This window comes from Varanus komodoensis, unplaced genomic scaffold, assembly GCF_004798865.1.
Source record: "Varanus komodoensis strain SLA01 unplaced genomic scaffold, ASM479886v1 scaffold71, whole genome shotgun sequence".
In the NCBI taxonomy this organism is placed as follows: domain Eukaryota; kingdom Metazoa; phylum Chordata; class Lepidosauria; order Squamata; family Varanidae; genus Varanus; species Varanus komodoensis.
In genome coordinates, this window is record NW_025336360.1 from 318,471 (window position 1) to 337,512 (window position 19,042).

At 49.1% G+C, this 19,042-nt stretch overlaps 1 protein-coding gene across 1 annotated transcript in view; it reads left to right on the top strand.

Annotated features, from left to right (window-relative positions):
- The first annotated feature begins 1,442 nt into the window (after positions 1-1,442).
- The window catches only part of LOC123034708, a 43,459-nt gene continuing 25,859 nt past the window's right edge, over positions 1,443-19,042 (top strand). Inside the window, exons 1-16 of the mRNA XM_044452294.1 lie at positions 1,443-1,472; positions 3,294-3,327; positions 7,668-7,839; positions 8,546-8,655; positions 9,972-10,028; positions 10,406-10,510; positions 11,301-11,396; positions 11,866-11,961; positions 12,552-12,775; positions 13,284-13,379; positions 14,028-14,123; positions 14,433-14,528; positions 14,940-15,030; positions 16,223-16,327; positions 16,867-16,971; positions 18,355-18,526. Coding sequence (XP_044308229.1) covers positions 1,443-1,472; positions 3,294-3,327; positions 7,668-7,839; positions 8,546-8,655; positions 9,972-10,028; positions 10,406-10,510; positions 11,301-11,396; positions 11,866-11,961; positions 12,552-12,775; positions 13,284-13,379; positions 14,028-14,123; positions 14,433-14,528; positions 14,940-15,030; positions 16,223-16,327; positions 16,867-16,971; positions 18,355-18,526 — 1,685 coding nt within the window. The remainder of the gene's footprint in view (positions 1,473-3,293; positions 3,328-7,667; positions 7,840-8,545; positions 8,656-9,971; positions 10,029-10,405; positions 10,511-11,300; positions 11,397-11,865; positions 11,962-12,551; positions 12,776-13,283; positions 13,380-14,027; positions 14,124-14,432; positions 14,529-14,939; positions 15,031-16,222; positions 16,328-16,866; positions 16,972-18,354; positions 18,527-19,042) is intronic.

Consider the following 19,042-nt stretch of genomic DNA (forward strand, 5'->3'; position numbering starts at 1 on the left):
ACTATTAAACATGCGTGGTATTTCATTGAAAAGCCTTTTCTGCCACGGCACCTCCTCATCTCCTTTGTAAGTAATAATTCCAGGAAACTGACGAGCAGGGAAATGCTGGGTGTCATCTTGAAGGCCATTGCTCCATGCCGTGCAATCTCTCTGCTGATTAGGCCCACCTTTGACAAAGGTGTGTGTGGAAATGTGCTGCCATTTCTGATATCGGGAGCATGTAGCTCCGTGGAGAAGCCACTTCTGTTCATGCTTCGAGTTCACGGTTGACGTTCTGTGCTGCTCTAAACTCAGAGCTCTCTGGGCAGTCTCCAAGGATTCAATAGATAAATAGCAGAATTATTGGCCAGTATTATAATAGGCAATGGTTCGGTGATAAATGAGCAAGGCACAACCAATTATAGCAAGTGTTCCACATCCAGAACACAACAAGAAGCTGACTTATGCCAACTCCAATCATTTATCCATCTCGCTCTGCCCTGTTCAGAGCGGTCACAGTTCTGAGGGATCTCCTGCAGAGGCCTTTCATCTTACCAGCTCCCTGATGGAGTTGTTGCAACTGAACTTGCTCCACCATTAACCTAGAGTCTTTCCCCATCAGCCCAGGGGGGTTTTGTAAGCTTTGCAAGCCAGCCTGGTTCTTTCTGTGGCCATAAAGGCTACAAATGCTTCAGTGAGCACCTCAAGTCCCAGTTTCCAGAGCTTCTGGCCTTCTCGACATTCCCTCACCATTTCACAGGGGTGGGACCCCCTTTCTGGCTTATCCCGTGAAGAGGAATGCACAAATATGGCAGTTTCATTTCCCCCCACATCCAGTGGTTCTGGAGTAGTTGCAGCAGTCGTTTTCAATCATCACAAGGTCTTTTTTGCCTGTTTCTGAAACATATCGCAAAATACTAAAATTCTCACCCTCTGCACCAGACAAATTTCATAGGCACAGCTATTCCCTACTATGAGAGAAACCATGTTATATCTACCCTTCAAATAGCTGTTAAAGATGAGCAGCCCATCAGAAAAAAGAAAATGTCGTGACAAGCCTTATCCAAAGACAGAGCTGAAGCCTGGATGGATGAATCTGTCAATTTCACTTTCTTTGCACCTTCCTATTTCTTTTGACCTCAGATTTCTCAGTGACGGTGTCTGTGCACTTTGATGCATTCTTCTGAACCAAGACCAAATGCTACCCATCCCTGGCTGTCATTTGACCTTATCAACAGTGAATGGAAAATAGTCTGCGCTGAACATCCCTAGAGGTGATTGTGAGGAAACAGAAGCATGCGATCGATGGGGTAAGCAGGAAAGGGTCCTTTCTTACCAAATGTCAGCAGGTCAGAAATGCAACCCAGCAGGAAAGGCAGAAGTTCAGTTTACGCTCGGCGGCAGGCCCCCAAGTCGATAAAACCCGCAGGTGCAAGCAGCTGCTTCACTGCGGCTTCCACACGATGGTGGACATGTGGGTACTCCGGTTCACGGTAGGAATTTCGTCTTTGCTTTCTTAACCCCAAAGTAGCTATCCTTGTTTTGGGGCATCCCTTGGTTTTGAAAAAAGAAACAAGCAAGAGGCCCAGCAATATATCAAAGTGTGCTTGGGTTATCTAGAGTTGCAATGCTCAAATGATGATGATGAAGAAGAAAATAATAATAATGGTGGAGGAGAATTATTTTAGCAAAAGTTTCAATAATGGAGGGCAGGGAGAGACAGGGCTGAGGCATAACTGTTCGGAGAAATTACGTTGCTGCCCATGATAAGCTAAAAAATCATTATGCTGAGGTTTGCTTGATTTTATTGTGGGTTTTGCTCTTCCAGAGTCAAAGGGATGCCTCCAAAAGTCTGTGCCCCTTCCAAGCACAGAAGTTTTGAAAACCGTGATTCTTATGGAGAACTTTGACGTTTCTTGGAGATGGGGGTGTGCTCTCTAGCTCTGAATGGATGGAAAGGAATGAGAAAGCCTCCAAGACTTAAATATATATATATATATATATATATATATATATATATATATATTATTTATAAACATATTTATTTATACACATATACATAAAGACATGTATAAATAAATATTTTTAGGTTGCCTATAACTGCCAAGGCCTTTCTAAGCAGCTTACATGGCATATATAGGAGATCCTATGGATGGATTCTTCTGTTGTTGGCTCAATGCCATGAAGTCATCTCCAACTTATGGCAACCCTATGGATGAGTGCCAGCCATGCTCAGTCCTTGCACACTCAAAGCTGTGACTGCATTTATGGGGTCACCCCACCTCCTAGCTGGCCTGCCTCCTCTTCTGCCTCTGACCTTCCCTAGCACGCTGGTCTTCTCCAGGGGGACCTGCCTTCAAATGATAGGCGATTGAATATAGAGAGATACGAAAAATGCTCAAATGACAACAGCCTCAGTTTCATCCTGTTTTGGCTTTTGTGGAAAGTTCTGGCTTGATTTGACCCACGGGTCACTTGCTCATCTTTCTCTCAGCCCAGGCTCCTGGCAAAACTCTTTTGGCACCGTGTTTTGAAAACATCCATTTCTCTCTGTCCATTTGCTTCACTGTCCAGCTTTTATACCCATACATAGAGACCAGGAATATAATAATTTGGATGATCTTGGCCTTGAGGTGCAAGGGCAGTCAAAGCAATTGTGACATTGGATCCCCAGGGAGTGAATTCATAGGTGCAGCAAAACATTAGATGCATAATCTACCCAAGGTGCTTGGAGAAAAGACTCTATGATAAGTGTCTTTAAATGTCTGAGAAGCTGCGATGCAGCGGTGGATGGAGAAGACATTCCCGAGGGCAAGCTTAGAGGGGATGGGTGGGAAGTGCGAGGAAGCCAGACCTCAGGAGGTGCTTCCTAATGGTATGAGCCATTCAGTAGTGAACAGGCTGCCTTGGGAAGTATTTGGCTCGTCTTTGCTATTCCAGCAGAGGCTGGATGGCAATGCTGAAGTCCCTGCATTATACAAGGGGTTGGACTAGATGACCTCTAGGATGCCTTGTTCCATTTGCATGTGCAAGGAACAAGCAGTTTGCCGCACTTCTTCCCGCATGAATCCAGCCTCCGTTCTATGTCACTGGTGCTCATGTGCCCAGTGCCAAAGCATCGCAACACACCCAGACAAAGTGTGGTATAAATACATGTAGGGAAACACTTGCATGGTGCTTTGCCAAAATACATGGGCAAATGTGCACATCAGAAAAAAATGCCTTAAATCACGACTTTGATGCAGCTACGCAGCACGTTTTTTATCCCTTCTTCCATAGCAAAGCTTTAATCTCGCTTTGTGTTTTCCTTTCAGTTCCTGGGGGCACTCCTGCCTCTTTCCCTGTGTGGTAAGTGTCCACAGCCTCTTTTAACTTTACCTTTGCATAACAAGTAGGAAGGGAACTGGTGTGTTGTGCAAGCAAAATTGCAAAAGGTTTAATGCAGCCACAGTTGCAGCTGGATCTCTGTCCTGAAGGGTTTTCTCCAAGCACTCCATCATATACCGTATGATGAGTGTGTAACACCCTTTTTCCCGATCCAGCCAAAATGCACCCCTGGTTCCACATGTGTTTTGCATTGCACTATTGTGAGGTCCAGAAAGCTTTGGCTATTGGACAAGGGAAGTGAAGTAAATAAAAATAAACATAGAAGCGATGTGGAGCAGGGCACCAGACGTTCATGCTCAGGCCTTACTGGAAAATACGTTCAGATCTATGCCAGATGTTTACATCCATGTTCATGGGAACAGTCCTCCTCCTTAAGTCCAGCTGTTGGAAGCTTTAATTGTATGTCAGGAAGAATTTTTCTTCCTTGACCTAAGAGGGGCTGTCCATCTACATGAGCTGTGTGTGAGAGAGGGAAGGGCATTCACCATGAAGACAAACCCAAGAGTCAGTAGAAGCAGGACCCATGGGAGCTCCATTCTCTCTATCATTCTTGGGACCAGGTTCACAGCACTGCCCTTCCCCGTTGATGGGAGTTTCTAAGGAATCAGGAGGCTTCAGTAGACATGAAACAAAGGGCGTTCTTTAAATGGCGATCTGCCTCATTCACATCTCAAGCAGAGAGAAGGATGTGATTTCTGTGGTCAGAGAGGCATGCAGGTGCCAGGTTCTGGGTGGCTTCGGGATCCAGCTGGTGGCCAGAACGAGAAGCTCAGCTTAGTATTTGCAAGATCAGTCCCAGGCTCTGCTGGAGAACTCGGCCTCCTGAGAAGCTCCAGCTGGGAGTCCCGGGGGAAGAGCTATATAAGAGCAAGCCCTGCAGTGGAGGTCTTCCTGTTTGGCCCGGTGTCTGCCTTTTGCTTGGCTTGCATCCTGCACTGCCTCAGCCACATGGGCTGCTTGGTGGAGGTGGTAAGCTTCAGCTCTTGCGCCTTGCCTGACCCTTGCCGTGCATCACGCCCGGTTATCCTGTCTTGAGTCAGCTGCCCTTCTGCTTGCCTCCCTGGGGGTCCTCCCTTGGTTTGCTCTTGACCACATCCTTGCCCTGCCCTGACATGAGCTCCTGGCTCCTGACCCTGGGCAGCTCTGTGACTGTGACTTGCACGTGCCTTTGGGCCTTGCCCTGGGACTTTGCGCTTGCTCCTACCTCGGGTCCTGGAGCCTCTGCCTTGTCTCCTGCCGCCCGTGTCCCAGCCCCTGACGGTAGAGGGCCTTCCCCTTCCCCTTGCTCCGATCTCCTTTTTCCAACAGCCAGGTTCTGACAGCAGAAGCAAACCAGAGGCGCCCTGGGGGGAAAGACAGCAGAGTGCACTCCTTTCAGCTGGGGGCTTGATCTGGGATGGTCCAGCTGCAAGTCCCCCATGCCTCTCATGGGCCCAGCTGCCATCGCTTTGACTTGGGAACATGGCAAGCTGTCAGTGACACAAAACTGGGCCGTAAGGATCCGTGGTTGGGCTCAGCATTAGAAGGTTTCAGAGGTGAGGTTCTCCAATTGACCCCATGTCCTAGCTAGGATTGCAGCAGTCCCATTTCTTTAGGCTCCAAACAAGACGCAACGCCATCCGTGGGTTTGCTGAGTGGGCAAGGCTGGTATTGTATGCATGTCGACACGAAGCAGGCCCACGCTGGCTGCAGCACGTCGCAAGCTGCAGGACGTTTCTCCGTCTAAATATGCGTAGCATTCCACCTGGAAGTGAATTGCGGGTATAAAGACCCACCAGTGGGACACATAGAGCTGCGAAGAACCCGGAGCCCTACGCCTTTCATGGCTTCGCCTTCCTTTGGCTTAAGAAAAGCCACGTGCGCAAGCAGTATTAAGCTATTTTTATTCCCCACCTTGTTCTAAGCCACCCACAATTACTTCTCCTTTGTCCAGGTGCTCATCAGACTCCGCAAAGTCCTACAAAAGGTCAGTAATTTTCCTTCTCTCTCCACCTACTGGGAGAGGCTGACGCAGTTTGGCTGAATCTTGTGAGGAACTGGGGCTGGAGACTTTCTGAGAAGATTAGCCCTTTGCAAAGAGGGCTTTGTGGTGGGGGGTAGGATTGCGTCTCCTTTCCTCCCCCCCTCCCCATCCTCCATGGAGCAGCCCTGCCAAAATGAGCCGAGGTGACTCGCCCACATTCCTTTTGGGTTGCAATCCTGTCCCTACTTACCTGAACCATATGGAACTCTGTGGAATTCATGCCTGTGCAGACCTGTATGGGATCGAGCTCATACGCACAGCTGGGGTGCAAAGGGGGTGTTGGGGGTCTTCTGGGGTCAGGCAACCAGCCTGCCAGGGCAGAGAAGAAAGATCAGGCAGTCCCTGCAATGATGGAAGGTCCTCTGGGGTGATCGCCCATCTTCTGACAGCACATCAAACTTGACCATGTCCCCTTTTGGCTTCACTGGTGACAGCAGGGCTAAGAAGAGCCCCATAGAGTTGGTATTACCAGGAAGTCTCCCAGGCAACGGGAGTTTAGCCCAAGGCACCCTGTGAAGCTTCAGGGGGTGCTATCTTGGTGGCAGCGGCTGCCCAGAGAAGCTGAGGAGATCCTACTCACTGGACTCAATTAACTCCACTGCCACCGATTGCCCAGGTTTCTGTGATCAACCGTGAGCTTAGCAGATGTCCAAGATCAATCCCAGCACGTCCTCCAGGTCAACTTTTCCCAGCCTTTGTTTCAGAAATCCATGTAAGGAAGGAAAGCACAGAGGGATAAGGGATTTCACTTCCCAGTGGCAAAAATGGCATGGATTAAAATTCAGGAGAGGCAGAAGGTCATCTGTAGGGGACATCTCTTGGAACTTGGCAACTTCAGCTCCTGAAATCACAGCAGGAAGACAGGGCAACAGCAAGGCAGAAGACGGACCCATTTCACAGAAAGAGCAGGAGAGGGATCCCCTTTCTGCTCAGGCCAGTAAGCACAGTGGACCTGTAAGCCATTTTGGGGGTCCTGCAGGGTCCCATGTCCTGTAACGGTGCAACTGGACACACTGGTTTTGTTCCTTCTGGCTGTGGTTGCAGGTTCATTTGGGCTAGGGGCTGGGTTTGGAAAGCAATCCCCCGGTTGATATTTCCCACAAGTCCTTGGAACATTTGGCACTACAGCATTTCAGGGGATCATGGGAAATTAAAATGGCAGCTGGCCTTGCAGACCGGTGGTGACAAAGATGAGGTCATAGCTGGACAGTGGGGAGATGACCAAAAGACCCATCCTGCTTGGGAAGGGGGCATGTAACCTGGGGACAGCCGTGACAGTGGTCTCTTTTAACCCTTTTCTGGCCACTCTGACATCTTTTAAGATACGGTGGAGTGAAAATTGGAATGCCAAAGAGCATCCTTGGGTACAGTGAAGAGAACTGTGGGAGCTTTTGACTTATTTGCTTTTGGTAACATGGCCCTGTGGATTTTGGGGCCTCTTGCAAAAGGAAACGCAGGTGTATCGCAACATGCAGGGTGGGGAATTTGGCTTGAGCAGGCTAATCCAGATTTTTATTAAAACTTGACGCTTCACCCGTGGAGGCCAGATGCAAAATGGTGGCTTGGGTGTGGAGCTGACTCATCTGCAGCACCCCGAGTGCTGTGCACTGGCATATCTCGCCACACACAATTTGGCACCTGAGTGGCCCGAGATGAGAGACTCATATTCATCTAAAAAAAATTGTGCACCATCATTCATTAAAAATATCATGACCATTTGCACAAAAAACCAATTCAATCAACAATACAACTAAAAACTCCTTAGTGCCAGCACTTGATACAAATTAATTAAAATGTAGATACCAATTAGCAATTAAAAATCTAAAAACTGGGTAAATAAAAAGGCTTTGCCCCGACCCTGGAATGAATCAAGCATCACTGCCTGGCACTCCTCTCTGGCATGCGCATGCCGTGGTTTAGAGCTGAAGACGACTGGGCCAAGTTTCCAAAATTTTTGAACCCTCTGCTACACACGCAGAGCACAATCTGCTGGTGCAGCACAAGGTGCATATTGCAGCTGAGGTGTGTAGAGTGCAACTAGGTCTACTGGTGTGTATTGCAACTTTGTGGTGGTTCTGCTGGAAGCCACCCAGAGAGCCCTGTGAGCTACAGGGTGGCGTACAAATGCGACAAATGAAATGGAACATGCAAACACACACAGTCTTTCTCTCACACACACGTGTGCCGGGATGTGTCGCTTGCTTCTAACCAGGTGCTTGTGCTTCCTTCCGAATTTCGCCATTTCCTCCCTCTCCCCTCCCCCAAACTTCCTTTCCAGAATGCAAAACCCGCTGGTTCAACCGGGACAGTCCTTCTGGCGTTGGGGACTATGAGCTCCTGTCTTACCTGCGGGATGCGAATCCTGAGGCGATCTGCCCCGAACCCACTGCAATTGAGGTCCAGACGGTGGATGGGGTTCCTGCTTCCAAAACTGGGCAGACGTTCTTTCTGTAAGTTTTCCCACCCCTTTTCCGTGGGATGGGATCCGGGCCTTGTGGCTGAAAAAGAGAGGCAGCGTGAATGCCTTGATTATTGATTTGGAGCATGGCTGGAGAGACCCAAATTCTTACACGGGTGCCGATTGGCAAACAGCAATGAAAAACCAGTCAGAAAAGAACACAATCAACAGACAACTTTTTCAGTTTGCCTAGTAGTTTGAACAATGCAAATTCATTAGGGAAATGCGCATCCTCCTCCTCTTCATCACATTACGTCACATGTATACGACCTCTGGCTACAGGGCAGCATACAAATGTGATAATAAGTGTATATCCTCCTCCTCTTCTTCCTCCAAGATGACTTAGTGCTCCTCCACACCTTTTTATCCTTGCAACAACATCCCTGTGGGGTAGGTTGGGCTGAGAGGGAGAGCCTGGCCCAAAGACACCCAGTGTTCTTCATGGCTGAGTGGGACTCAAGCCCAGCTCTCTGGGGTCCCCAGTCCAACAGCCAAACCACAAGGCTACACTGGCTTTTGTGCTAATTATTCTGGCATCCTTTCCCCAAAAGCTCGGCACTCTCTGATTAAGAGATGCTGCCAGATTCTTTGGTCTGTGTCTTGTCTCCCGTTTCTCTTCTGCAAACTCACAGTGCTGCTTTCGGCTGCTCCACGTGGCTGCATCCTTGATTCCTTTTTGGACCTCATGTCTCCCACAGGAATTCTGCCGCCCTGGGCTTTGTCTGCCTCAACACCCAGCAAGGGAAGGGGGAACGATGCCACAACTACCAAGTGCGCTTCAGTTGCCCACCCTCCTTCTGCTCCCCTAGTGAGTATCGGGACATTTTTGTTACTCAGGTCATAACCGTGAACAGGAACCCTCTCTTGAGTGCTTAAGAACTTCTCAGCATGGCTTGCATCTTCCCACGTTCTAGAGAATCATCCAAGCCTCCACGGAATGGGGAAGCACAATGGCCCGGAAAACAAGCCCTGCAGACCCTCAGCTCCTTGTGGCTCCTGCCTCCCACACAGAGCAACCCCAAGCAAGGATGGTTGCATCTGCCTATCGTTCCAGTGAGTGGGTGGAGGAGAAGCTAGTGGCGATAGCACCCCTCGCCTGTAGACCACAGGCAATGAACGAGACCTGAGGAGGCCTAGTCAGGGGGGTGGTAGGTGCTGGAGAAGCTTAGGGAGCTCCACCCAGGCAAGAAGGTTCAAAAGGTCAATGGAGGCCTTTCCCCCTTCTTGGCCAAGACCAAGCTGTGCCCACCTTCCTGAAGAGCCTTGAAGAAACAGCCCACTAGCCTGGACTCCCCACATTCCATCGCCTGTCAGTTGCCTTCCTCCTTGCATGTTCCTTGTGGGGCAAGATGGCCCTAGAGTTTGGGGAGCCTTGGAATAAAGCAGAGGAACTCCTTGGTGGAACCTGGATGAGCGGGTGCTTTTGCAGGGGCCACCGCTTGGCTTCCAGGGGCTCCCTGCTGTCAGCCTCAGCCTCGCAGATTGTGCCTCTCTCTCCTTGATCCAGCTGGTGCTCTTTCCCCTCTGCTCCAGAGACCTGGCATGAGCTTAAGACAAAGGCTATGACACTGCCATCTCAAGCAGCGCAGGCATGCAGTGCATGGTTATTCTAAGGCGCGTGTACTCCATGAGCAGTTCAGGCAGAGCTTCCAGGCCAGCTTCCATGGTTATGCACAGCCAGATGGAACCTGGTGGCTCCTTAGGTCCCCTGACCTTCTTGGGGGTACGACCTCCAGCAGTGACTCCTGCAGATCTGGCCAGCAGTTTCCTCTGCATACAAACCTCCCCAGTATTTTATTCCTCGCTTGGACCCAAAGCATGTCTTATCCAGAAGGCCAAACAGCAGCATCGAAGCAGATTCAAAGGGCAGAACTAATGCCAGCAAATGAGGAGAAGCCTGCACCTTTGGGAAATATCCCCATTTTCGCTAGATCAGTTCTGCAGACTTGAAAAACAAACAAACCACTAATTGCTCTACCTGAAGGCAGATATATTTATGATAGGCAGATACCAGTGTGCCAAAGTTTGAATGCGCAGCAGAAAGAGCGAAGAATGCAAACAAGCAAGCTCTGAGCGTTCTTTGCAGCCCGCAGGTGACTTCCAAACTCGCAACATTACCTCCAGCTCAGACGCCTCAGTCCGAACCGGAGCAAACCACCTGTGCGGAAAGCCAGGAGGGAGGTACGAAAACAAATGGAAAATTTTGGACTCACCGCAGGGCCATGCAGCTCGCCTCAAGAGGAGTAAAGACTCTTCAAAAAGAGAGCTCTCCAATTCACAGCCAGTAGTTCAGCCTGAGTGATTGGAACTTTCCTGAGATAACACACTGTCGGTATTTTGTCCCTCCTTCATAGTTCGGACAAATTTGCACCTGAGCAGTGAGAGGGGCAAAACTTCCCAGGAGCTTCTTGGAATAAATTTTGTGATGTCCTGTTTCCGCATCCGTTTGCAAGCAGAGCTCACCAGCAGTGGAAAGGCTCACCTTTGGCAGGCTTCCTTTGGGGCCCATCCCCTTCCCGGGCTGCTCCCTGCATTTCCCCTTTCATCTTTCTCCTCAGCACCCAGCCCTCAGGCGCCGATCAGTCCAAAGGCAACCCCTCCTCCAGCCCAGACCCCTCCGCCTAAACCAGAGGAAACCACCAGCGCGGAGAGTCGAAAGGGAGGTAAGACCACTTCCGAAACTTCATTAGGACCCACTCCAATGCGCCTCACATGGAACAGAAGGCATCTTCAAAGACAACACTATTGGGTGTATAGTTCGTAAGGCTCCCAATTTTTCAGAGGTGAGCCCTTTTTTTCCAGAAGGAAGGTCTTTTTCCCTATATGCCCTCCCACCTCCTAAGATCTGCAGCAGAGGCCCTGCTCCGGGTACCCTCCTTGAAGGAGGTTAGGAGAGCGAACACCTGGAGCAGAGCCTTCTCTGTGGTGGTGCCCCGGCTATGGAATGCGCTCCCCAGAGAGGTCTGCCTGGCACCAATGTTATATGCTTTTCGGTGCCAGGTCAAGACCCTTTTTTTTACCTGTTAAAGTTTAAATATTTTAATTATGATTTTATCCTCAGTCGTGTGCTATTATGAAGCATTTATTAGGTTGTTTTGTATTGTAAGCTGTCCAGAGACAAACCATAATGGATGGGATAGAAATACCCTAATAAACAAACAAGCAAGCAAGCAAACCTGTTCTCTGGGTCAGGTTTCCACCCCTGGATCATATCAAAAATAGATAAAGAGCCAAACTCGAATAGAATCCAGGGAAATTTTCCTCAGCCTTGTTCTTGTTCCTTAAGAAAGAAAATGGGGCAGTTAATTCATTGCAACGTTGATTTTCATAATAAGCACAAAGCAGAGCACAATTGCGGCAAGACCCCCAGACAGAAGTTCCTGCAAGACCCCCAGACAGAAGTTCCTCTTCCGTGCTGCACCCCGAATTCGTGCTCTGACCTTTTGTCCCCAGGACCCACTCCTCAGGTTCCAGCTGGACCAGAGACAACTTTGCCTCCAGTCCAGACCCGTCAACCTGGACTAGAAGAGACCACCATACGGAAGGGAGGTAAGAATGGAAAAGCAGAGGCCAAAGTGAAGATTTGGTTGGGAATGGCTGGAGTTTGCCTCACCTTCAAACATAAGAAGGGCCACCATTTGGAGGGTCCTTGGACCTTTGTCAGGCTTACATGCCGAAGATCCACGGCTCCCAATTCATCATTCCTATTTTCTGGCTCCTGTTCTTGATCAAACACTGGCTCTATTTGAACTGCAGTTCATAGCAAAGATAAACAAAGAAGAAACTCCCAATGCTGTCACATTCCCGGGGAATATTTGCTTGGTTTTGTTTCCTTTGGTTGAGAAAGAAAAAAGTAGATTAAAATACCTTGTAACGCGTCTTCTAATAAGCATGAGAACAGAGCACACGGGCAAAATTCAGCACCTTTTCAGCAGGCAAAACGTGCCCAGATTCTGCAGGGCTCCAGCCGCTTCCTCCCATGCTGCATCCTGAATTTCACCGCTGATTTTCCCTGCAGCACCCACCCCTCAGGCTCAAGAAAGGCCAGAGACAACCCTCTCCCAACCCCAGACACCTCAACCTGAGCCAGAAACAACCACCGCTCAGAAAGGAGGTAAGAGACCCCAAGGCTGAACTAGAAGGTTGGTTGGGTTTCATTTATTTATTTTTCGATGTATATCCTGCCTTTTTCCTGCAAAGGGCTCAAGGCAGCTGACATCATCTCTCCTCCTCCATCTTATCCCCACAACAACAACCCCGTGAGGTAGGTTGGGCTGAGAGTCTGTGACTGGCCCAGAGTCACCCAGTTGGCTCCATGGCTGAGCGGGGACTCAAACCCGGATCGTCTGAGTCCCAGTCCCAGCTCTTAACCACGACGCCACACTGGCTTTGCTGCAGTTTGTTTCACCGGGAATAAGCAATGCTTTCAGAGAGCACAGGAATTAGCATTTTGGAGGGCTTTTGAACCCTTTTCAAGCTGAGGTCTAAAGCCTCCAAGGTCCCCAGTTTGTCTTCCTGTTTTCTGAGCTGTGTCCTTGCTCAAACACGGCCTCCCTTCCGCCCCAGGTTCAGAGCGAAGATAGATGAGGGAGAACGTCCAGACACTAACACATCCGAGGGAAGTAATTATTCCATTTTGCTTTCTATCATTTAGAAGGAATGCACTTGGCAAGTAATATATCGCAGTATGGACTTTATCCACAGGCATGAAAGCAGAGTCCAAGGGCAGCAAAGAGGTGCTTTTTTGGCACCTCCAAACAGCAGCCGTGGCACCTTCCACCCACATCCATCCAAGGTGCGACCTGAATCTCACCTCTAGCCCTTCTCCACAGGACCCACCCCCCAGGCCCCCGTTGGACCAAAGACAACCTTCCCCCCAGCCCAGACGCCTCACCCCGAGCCAGAAGAGACCACCACTCAGAAGGGAGGTAAGACTGGAGAAACAGAGACCAAACTCCAACGTCCAGTTTGGCTCTGCGGCAGTTCCACTCCTGGGGCCCAGCCGTGTCATCCAGGAGAGGGAGAATTCCCATTTGGCACGCGTGCGAACTTCGCCAAGCTTGTGTTTATCAGCTCCAAGGCTCTCAATTTGTCAGGGGTGACCCCAGTTTTCTGGGTACCATTCTTTATCAGGAGTTAAATGAGTAAAATATAGTAAATCAATCCAACACTAGCTGTATTCTCACCCTAGTTCTTAGCAAGGACGGATGAAGGGTGGGGGGGATCGGAACGCTTACACATTCCAAGGTAAATTTGTTCAGTTTTGTTCCCTCTTGTGAAGAATGAAAGAACTGGGCAAATTATATATTATAAACAAAGCATAAAAATAGAGCTGGCAGCAGAGAGACACCTCATGCGGTCCCCATGCAGCTGTTCCTGCAGCTTTCCACCCACTCCGGCCCAAGACCGCTCCCTGAGTTCGACCTTTCTCTGCAGGACCCACACCTCAGGGCCCAGTCAGGCCAGAAACAACCTTCCCCCCAGCGTGGACCCCCCAGCCTGAACCAGAAGAGACCACCACGGAGAAGGGAGGTAAGAATGGAAAAAGACTGATTTTTATCGATTTGGTTTGATTAGATTCGATTTGATTTATGTGCCACCTCATTAGCCATAAGGTTCTCTCAGTGGCTCACAGCACAATCAATACAACAATACAATAAAATCTACAATTGCAATAAAACCAATAATAGCAATAAAATCAATAATAATCGACAAATATAAAGAAGCAGTTAAGAAAAATAAACTAAAATAAATTGAACAGCCATTTGCATCAGCGGGAACAGGTGATGCCTTTGCCGAGAAGAATCATCCTCATCTGGAGAGCACCTGAACTTGTCCAGTTGAACTTCCTAAGTTCCAAGCTCCTGGCTTGCCAGGTGATCTCGGTTTTCGGGTTCTGTTCTTCCTCAGACACTGGTACTTTTCTGCCTCGGATTCATAGCAAAGATACGTGTAGGAGAAAACCCAAATACCAACACACTCCAGGGAAGGAGTGCTTCCGTTTTGTTTCCTTTAACTGAGAAAGGGAAGAACTGAACAAATTCTATATTGCAAGATTGCCGTTGTCCGAACAAAAGCAGAGAACACTGGAAAGGAATAAGCTTTCTTCCAGCTCCAAGTCAATCTCCCGGCTTCCGTCCAAGCTGCCCCCTGAATTTTCCCTCTGACCTTTCTCCGCAGGACCCACGCCTCAGGTCCCCGTCAGGCCAGAGACAACCTTCCCCCGAGCGCGGACACCCCAACCCCAGCTGGAGGAGACCACCACTCAGGAGGGAGGTAAGAACGGACAGGGAGGCCAGGGTGATGCTTTGGCCGGGATCTGCTTCCGTTTGCATGCCTGGGAACGGGTTGTCATTTGGACGACATGGAACCTATATAATCTTGAGACATGTTCACAACACTCTTTGTGTTGGGCAAGAAAGCTTTTTTCTGAACAGTTAAAATATTGTGATATCGCCTTTCTCTGTGAACATAAGCAGAGCCCAAGGGCAGCAGAAAGCCCATCTCCAGCCAGGGGCTCTTGCAGCGCTCCCTCCATTCCCTGCTTGCCACATCCTGAATTTCATTTCTGGCCTTTCCCTGCAGGACCCACTCCTCAGGCTCCAGTGGGACCGGAGACCACCTTCCCCCCAGCCCAGACGCCTCAGCCTGAGCCGGAAGAGACCACCACTCCGAAGGGAGGTGAGAGTGGAGAAAGAAGCCAGACTGGGCATCTCCAGCAATCAGGGCTGTGTTCCGAGAAAAGTGGAACCACCACTTGGAGGGCATGTGGACTTGGTCAAGCTTGTGTTCATAAGCTCCAAGGCTCCCACTTCATCAACCTTGTTTTGGAGTTATGTTCCTGAACACTGGCTCTATTCTGACCTCAGTTCATAGCAAAGATAGGTGAAGGAGAAACTAACATGTTGCAGAAGCTCAGATTCCCTCTCTCTCTCTCGTGTATGTGTGTGTGAAAACAGACCACAATTTAAGCCAGCAGATCCTCCTTAGGCAGGGAGCAGAAGCCCACCATACGCAGCTTTCTACCTCCTTCTTCCCAAGGCTGTATTAGGCGTTGACCTCCAATTTTTCTCTTCAGCGCCCACCCCTCAGGTTCCAGTTGGGCCAGAGACAACATTCCCTCCAGTCCAGACCCCTCAGCCTGAACCACAGGAGACCACATGTGCTGAGGATCAGAAGGGAGGTGAGAACAGAAAAGTATCAAAGCAGTTCAGTTGGGTTCTCCTTCCTTGATATCATGCAGAAATAGGCGCACCTGGAACCGTGTGACTTAACAGGCAGGCCAACTCACAGAAGAATCAATCTGTTGAGGCTGAAATATGTGGCCAGGGTGCCATGGGGCATTTACCAGGCAGTTCTACTATGCGTACCCCATGGATTTGGCCATGAAAGATCAAGGAAAAGGATGGATGCATTGAAGAGTCAGTTACAACTGAACAGATGCAAGCAACCATGCATTGTGAGAGTCAGAAAGGAGATTAGAAAGGAAAAGACGGGAAAGCCAAGACTCCGCTGGAGTTGGCTGCCCCTTGCATCATTCCCCGGACAACAAATTACTGAATGAAAAGAAGGATGAGCAGTTGGAGGGCGGCTGTTCCGATCTGCCAGCCACTTGCTCTCCAGTTTCTACTTACCAGCGCTGGTCATGGTGTTCTGGTTGCCTTTTTGATAATCACATCCCTAGTCTGCCTCAAGTTTGTCTAAAAAGACCCAGATGAATGAGCAAGATTCAAATGCCGATGCAGAAAAATTAGATAGGGTCCAGAGGAGGGCAACAAAAATGATCCAGGGTTTGGAAACTATGAGGAGAGACTGAGGGAACTGGGCATGTTCAGCCTTGAGAAGAGAAAACTGAGCAGGGGAGATGGTATCCCTCTGTAAGTGCCTCAAAGGCTGTCACAAAGAGGAAGGTCAAGATCTCTTCTTGCTCCTGCCAGAGTGTAGGACACAGAAGAATCAATTCAAGTTGGAACAACCCAGATTCAGGCTGGACATCAGGAAAAGCTTCCTCACAGTCCGAGCAATACACCAGTGGGACCAGCTGCCTGGAGAGGTGGGGGGCTCTCCCACACTGGAGACATTCAAACAGCCCTCTGAGTGGGATGGTGTGACTTGGTGTCGCGCAACAGCAGGGGGTTGGACTCAATGGCCTTCATGGCCCCTTCCAACTCTACTATGATTCCAGGGAGACATGGATTCAGTGCCATTTCCTTGGACAGAATTGAAGATTCATGCTGTAGGCACTTGCTCAGTTTGTAAGCACCCAAGCAGAACACATGAGTAGCAAAGCCCATCCTTTTCCGTCACTTCTGAACCCTCCCACCCATTCCTTTCCACGTCACATCCTGAATTCCACCTCTGACCTTTCTTTGCAGGACCTACCCCGCAGCCTCAAGTCAGGCCAGAGACAACCTTCCCTGCAGCCTGGACCCCCCAACCTGAACCAGAGGAAACCACCAGTGCTGAGGGTCCAAAGGGAGGTAAGAAGAGAAAAGTGGAGGCCCAGGTGAAGATTCATTGGGAAGCTGCTGCAGGTGGCTTCACCTGGAATAAAGGGCTTCTTCAATGGGAGGAGAGTCAGCATCTGGACGACCTGTGAGCATGTGCCAAGCATATGCTCATGGGCTCCAAAAAGCTCCATTTTCAGCACATGTTCTTGATAAAACACTGGCTCTGTTCTGTCTCCGGTTCATACCAAAGACAGATGGAGAAAGTTCCAAACTCCAACACAATCCTGGGAGCGTTTGTTCGGTCTTGTTTCCTTTGGTTGAGAAAGAGAGAAGTGGCCAATTAGTTTATCATAATATTAGCACAACATATCATATATAAGCATAACAGCAGAGGACACTGGCAGGAAATAAGCATTCTTCCAGCAGGAAGTAGATCTTCAGACAGCTTATATTGGACTCGATGGCCTTCATGGTCCCTTCCAACTCTTCTATTCCATGATTCTATGTAACCGCCCACCCACTCCTTCCAACTTTGCATCCTGAATTTCTTCGCTGACCTTCCTCTTCAGTGCCCACCCCTCAGGCTTCAGTCAGACCAGAGACAACACTTCCTCTAGCTCAGACACTCCAACCTGGACCAGAATTGACCACCAGTGCAGACAGTCAGAAGGGAGGTAAGAAGATGAAGTAGAAGAAGATGCAACCTTGGGTGGCATTTCTGTGGTGTGTGGCATCTGGCGTAAAATGTCTTGTTCAAAGAGAAGAGAGACAGGAGGTTGGAGGGCCAATGAAGAGGTGTCAAGCAGAAATGGATTCTGCAGTCAGCTCTAGAAGTACAGTGTAAGCCCCCAAAGCTGGAGGTTCAGAGTCATCTAATGAGGAATCGGAGATCTCAACATCTCTTCCTGCTTTGCAGTTTTGCTAGGTGGCCAGTTTTGTCCGTCTTGCTGGAGTCTCTCAGAGTGGGACCAAGGAGGCTCACCAGCCTGGCAAACCTCACATCCGGGCTGCAGCAGGCTCCTCCTCTCCCTGCCTTAGAACCATCCAGAACGGGGGTAGGGACTACACAGAAGCTGGAAAGCCAGCAAATCTGCAACAGTTTGGGGAAAGAGGACAGAGCTCCAAGAAATCCAGGGGGCCCAGCTGGTGCCTCTGCTGGACTTGAGGCTTCCCATCCCTGGTTTAAACGAGGATTTCTCATCATGGGAAATGATGAGTCTTTGTGTGGCGCTCCTCCAGCACTAGGATTGCCCCAGGTAGTTCCCAGATGCCCCAGGAAGGTACGAAAGGGAAATGAAGGCGCTCAAATTCGGATACACCTGTAAGCAAGAAACACGAGAGGTGTAGAAGAGCCATTTGAGATGTAGAAGAACCATTGTTAAGTTTGCATGGCACTGACATTAAAGTCATTGTCAAGACAAATTCAATATTGCTAATTCTAAGCCATGAATCGAAATTGAATTAGCCAACCCTGCTTGCTCATTCACTACTTCACAACAGTGGTCCAGAAGGATATCCGGAGCCTCTGAGAGGAGTTATAAGGCTGTGTTTTTCCCATCCGGCACTGGATGTAGGTCATCCACCAAGATGACCCAAGTAATCTCACTCCCATATCCCAGCTGAAAGGGGTCCAGATGCATCTAGAGTTGCAATGCCGTACTATATAGGCCCACAATTTATGGGAGTGAATGTCTACTGTGCATACGTGCACGCCTATAAACCTGTCTATAGGTACAGATCGTGAGATGGTGTGCACCCGTCGGGATCATTTTGCCTGTGGGAAGGAGACCCTTGCAGATCTGTACCAGGTCCAGGAAGATGGTACATGGGCCAGGTTCTTGATTAATGCTTACAGAGGCACCGAGATAACGGACAAGTACCTAATTTTATAAATAAAAGAGGCTTCATGGATTGTTCTGTAATGATGCCATGACTTTGGCTCAGTATTTCAAAGCTGTAGGTCTGGAGCTATACGTCTCCATGGAGGACACCATGGTCTCCAAATGGGATGTTCTCATTTGAGTAACCACCTTTCCCTCGTCCGTGGCTGCTTTCAGTTTGCTGGACTCGCTGGTTTGACCAAGACAATCCTGAGGGAACTGGAGATCTGGAGCTCCTTGAAGATATTGTGGACAACCATCTGGATGAAACCTGCTCCCAGCCAATGGGAATAGAAGTCCAAACTCTCGATGGGACTCCAGCTTCAAAAACTGGACAACAATTTTCTGTGTGAGCTTTCAGAATTCTGTGAAATGGGTTTGGGACCATTATGGGATTTGGCTTGACTTGGTTTGGATTTTTCATGTGGGTCATATTTTTTTTCCTTTGGTGCCCGAGGTGATGTTTTAAACTTCAGATGATCTTGTTGGAATGAAACCAGAGGAGACTGGGCATCAGGAAAGTTCTTTATATTCTCCAAACTCCCCACTCAACTGGGGTCTGATTTAGCATGGTTTTTCTATGTATTTAGCAAACAAAACTCAGTATCGTGGATTTTGCACACTACAGACGAATCCACTTCTTTCCAGTAGCCAAAAACCATTGAGACATTTGCTTGAAACTCAAATTCAAGAACGTTTCCAAACTCTGCAAACCTACACACTGACCAGGATGTAAAGCACATCGAACTGTAACCTTTTGTGTTTGATTGCATTCATATCCCACCTTTTTTCCTCTTGTGAGGAACCTGAAGTGGCTCACATGGTTCCTTAACAGGCTTTTGTTTACTCACAGTAAGTCCTACTG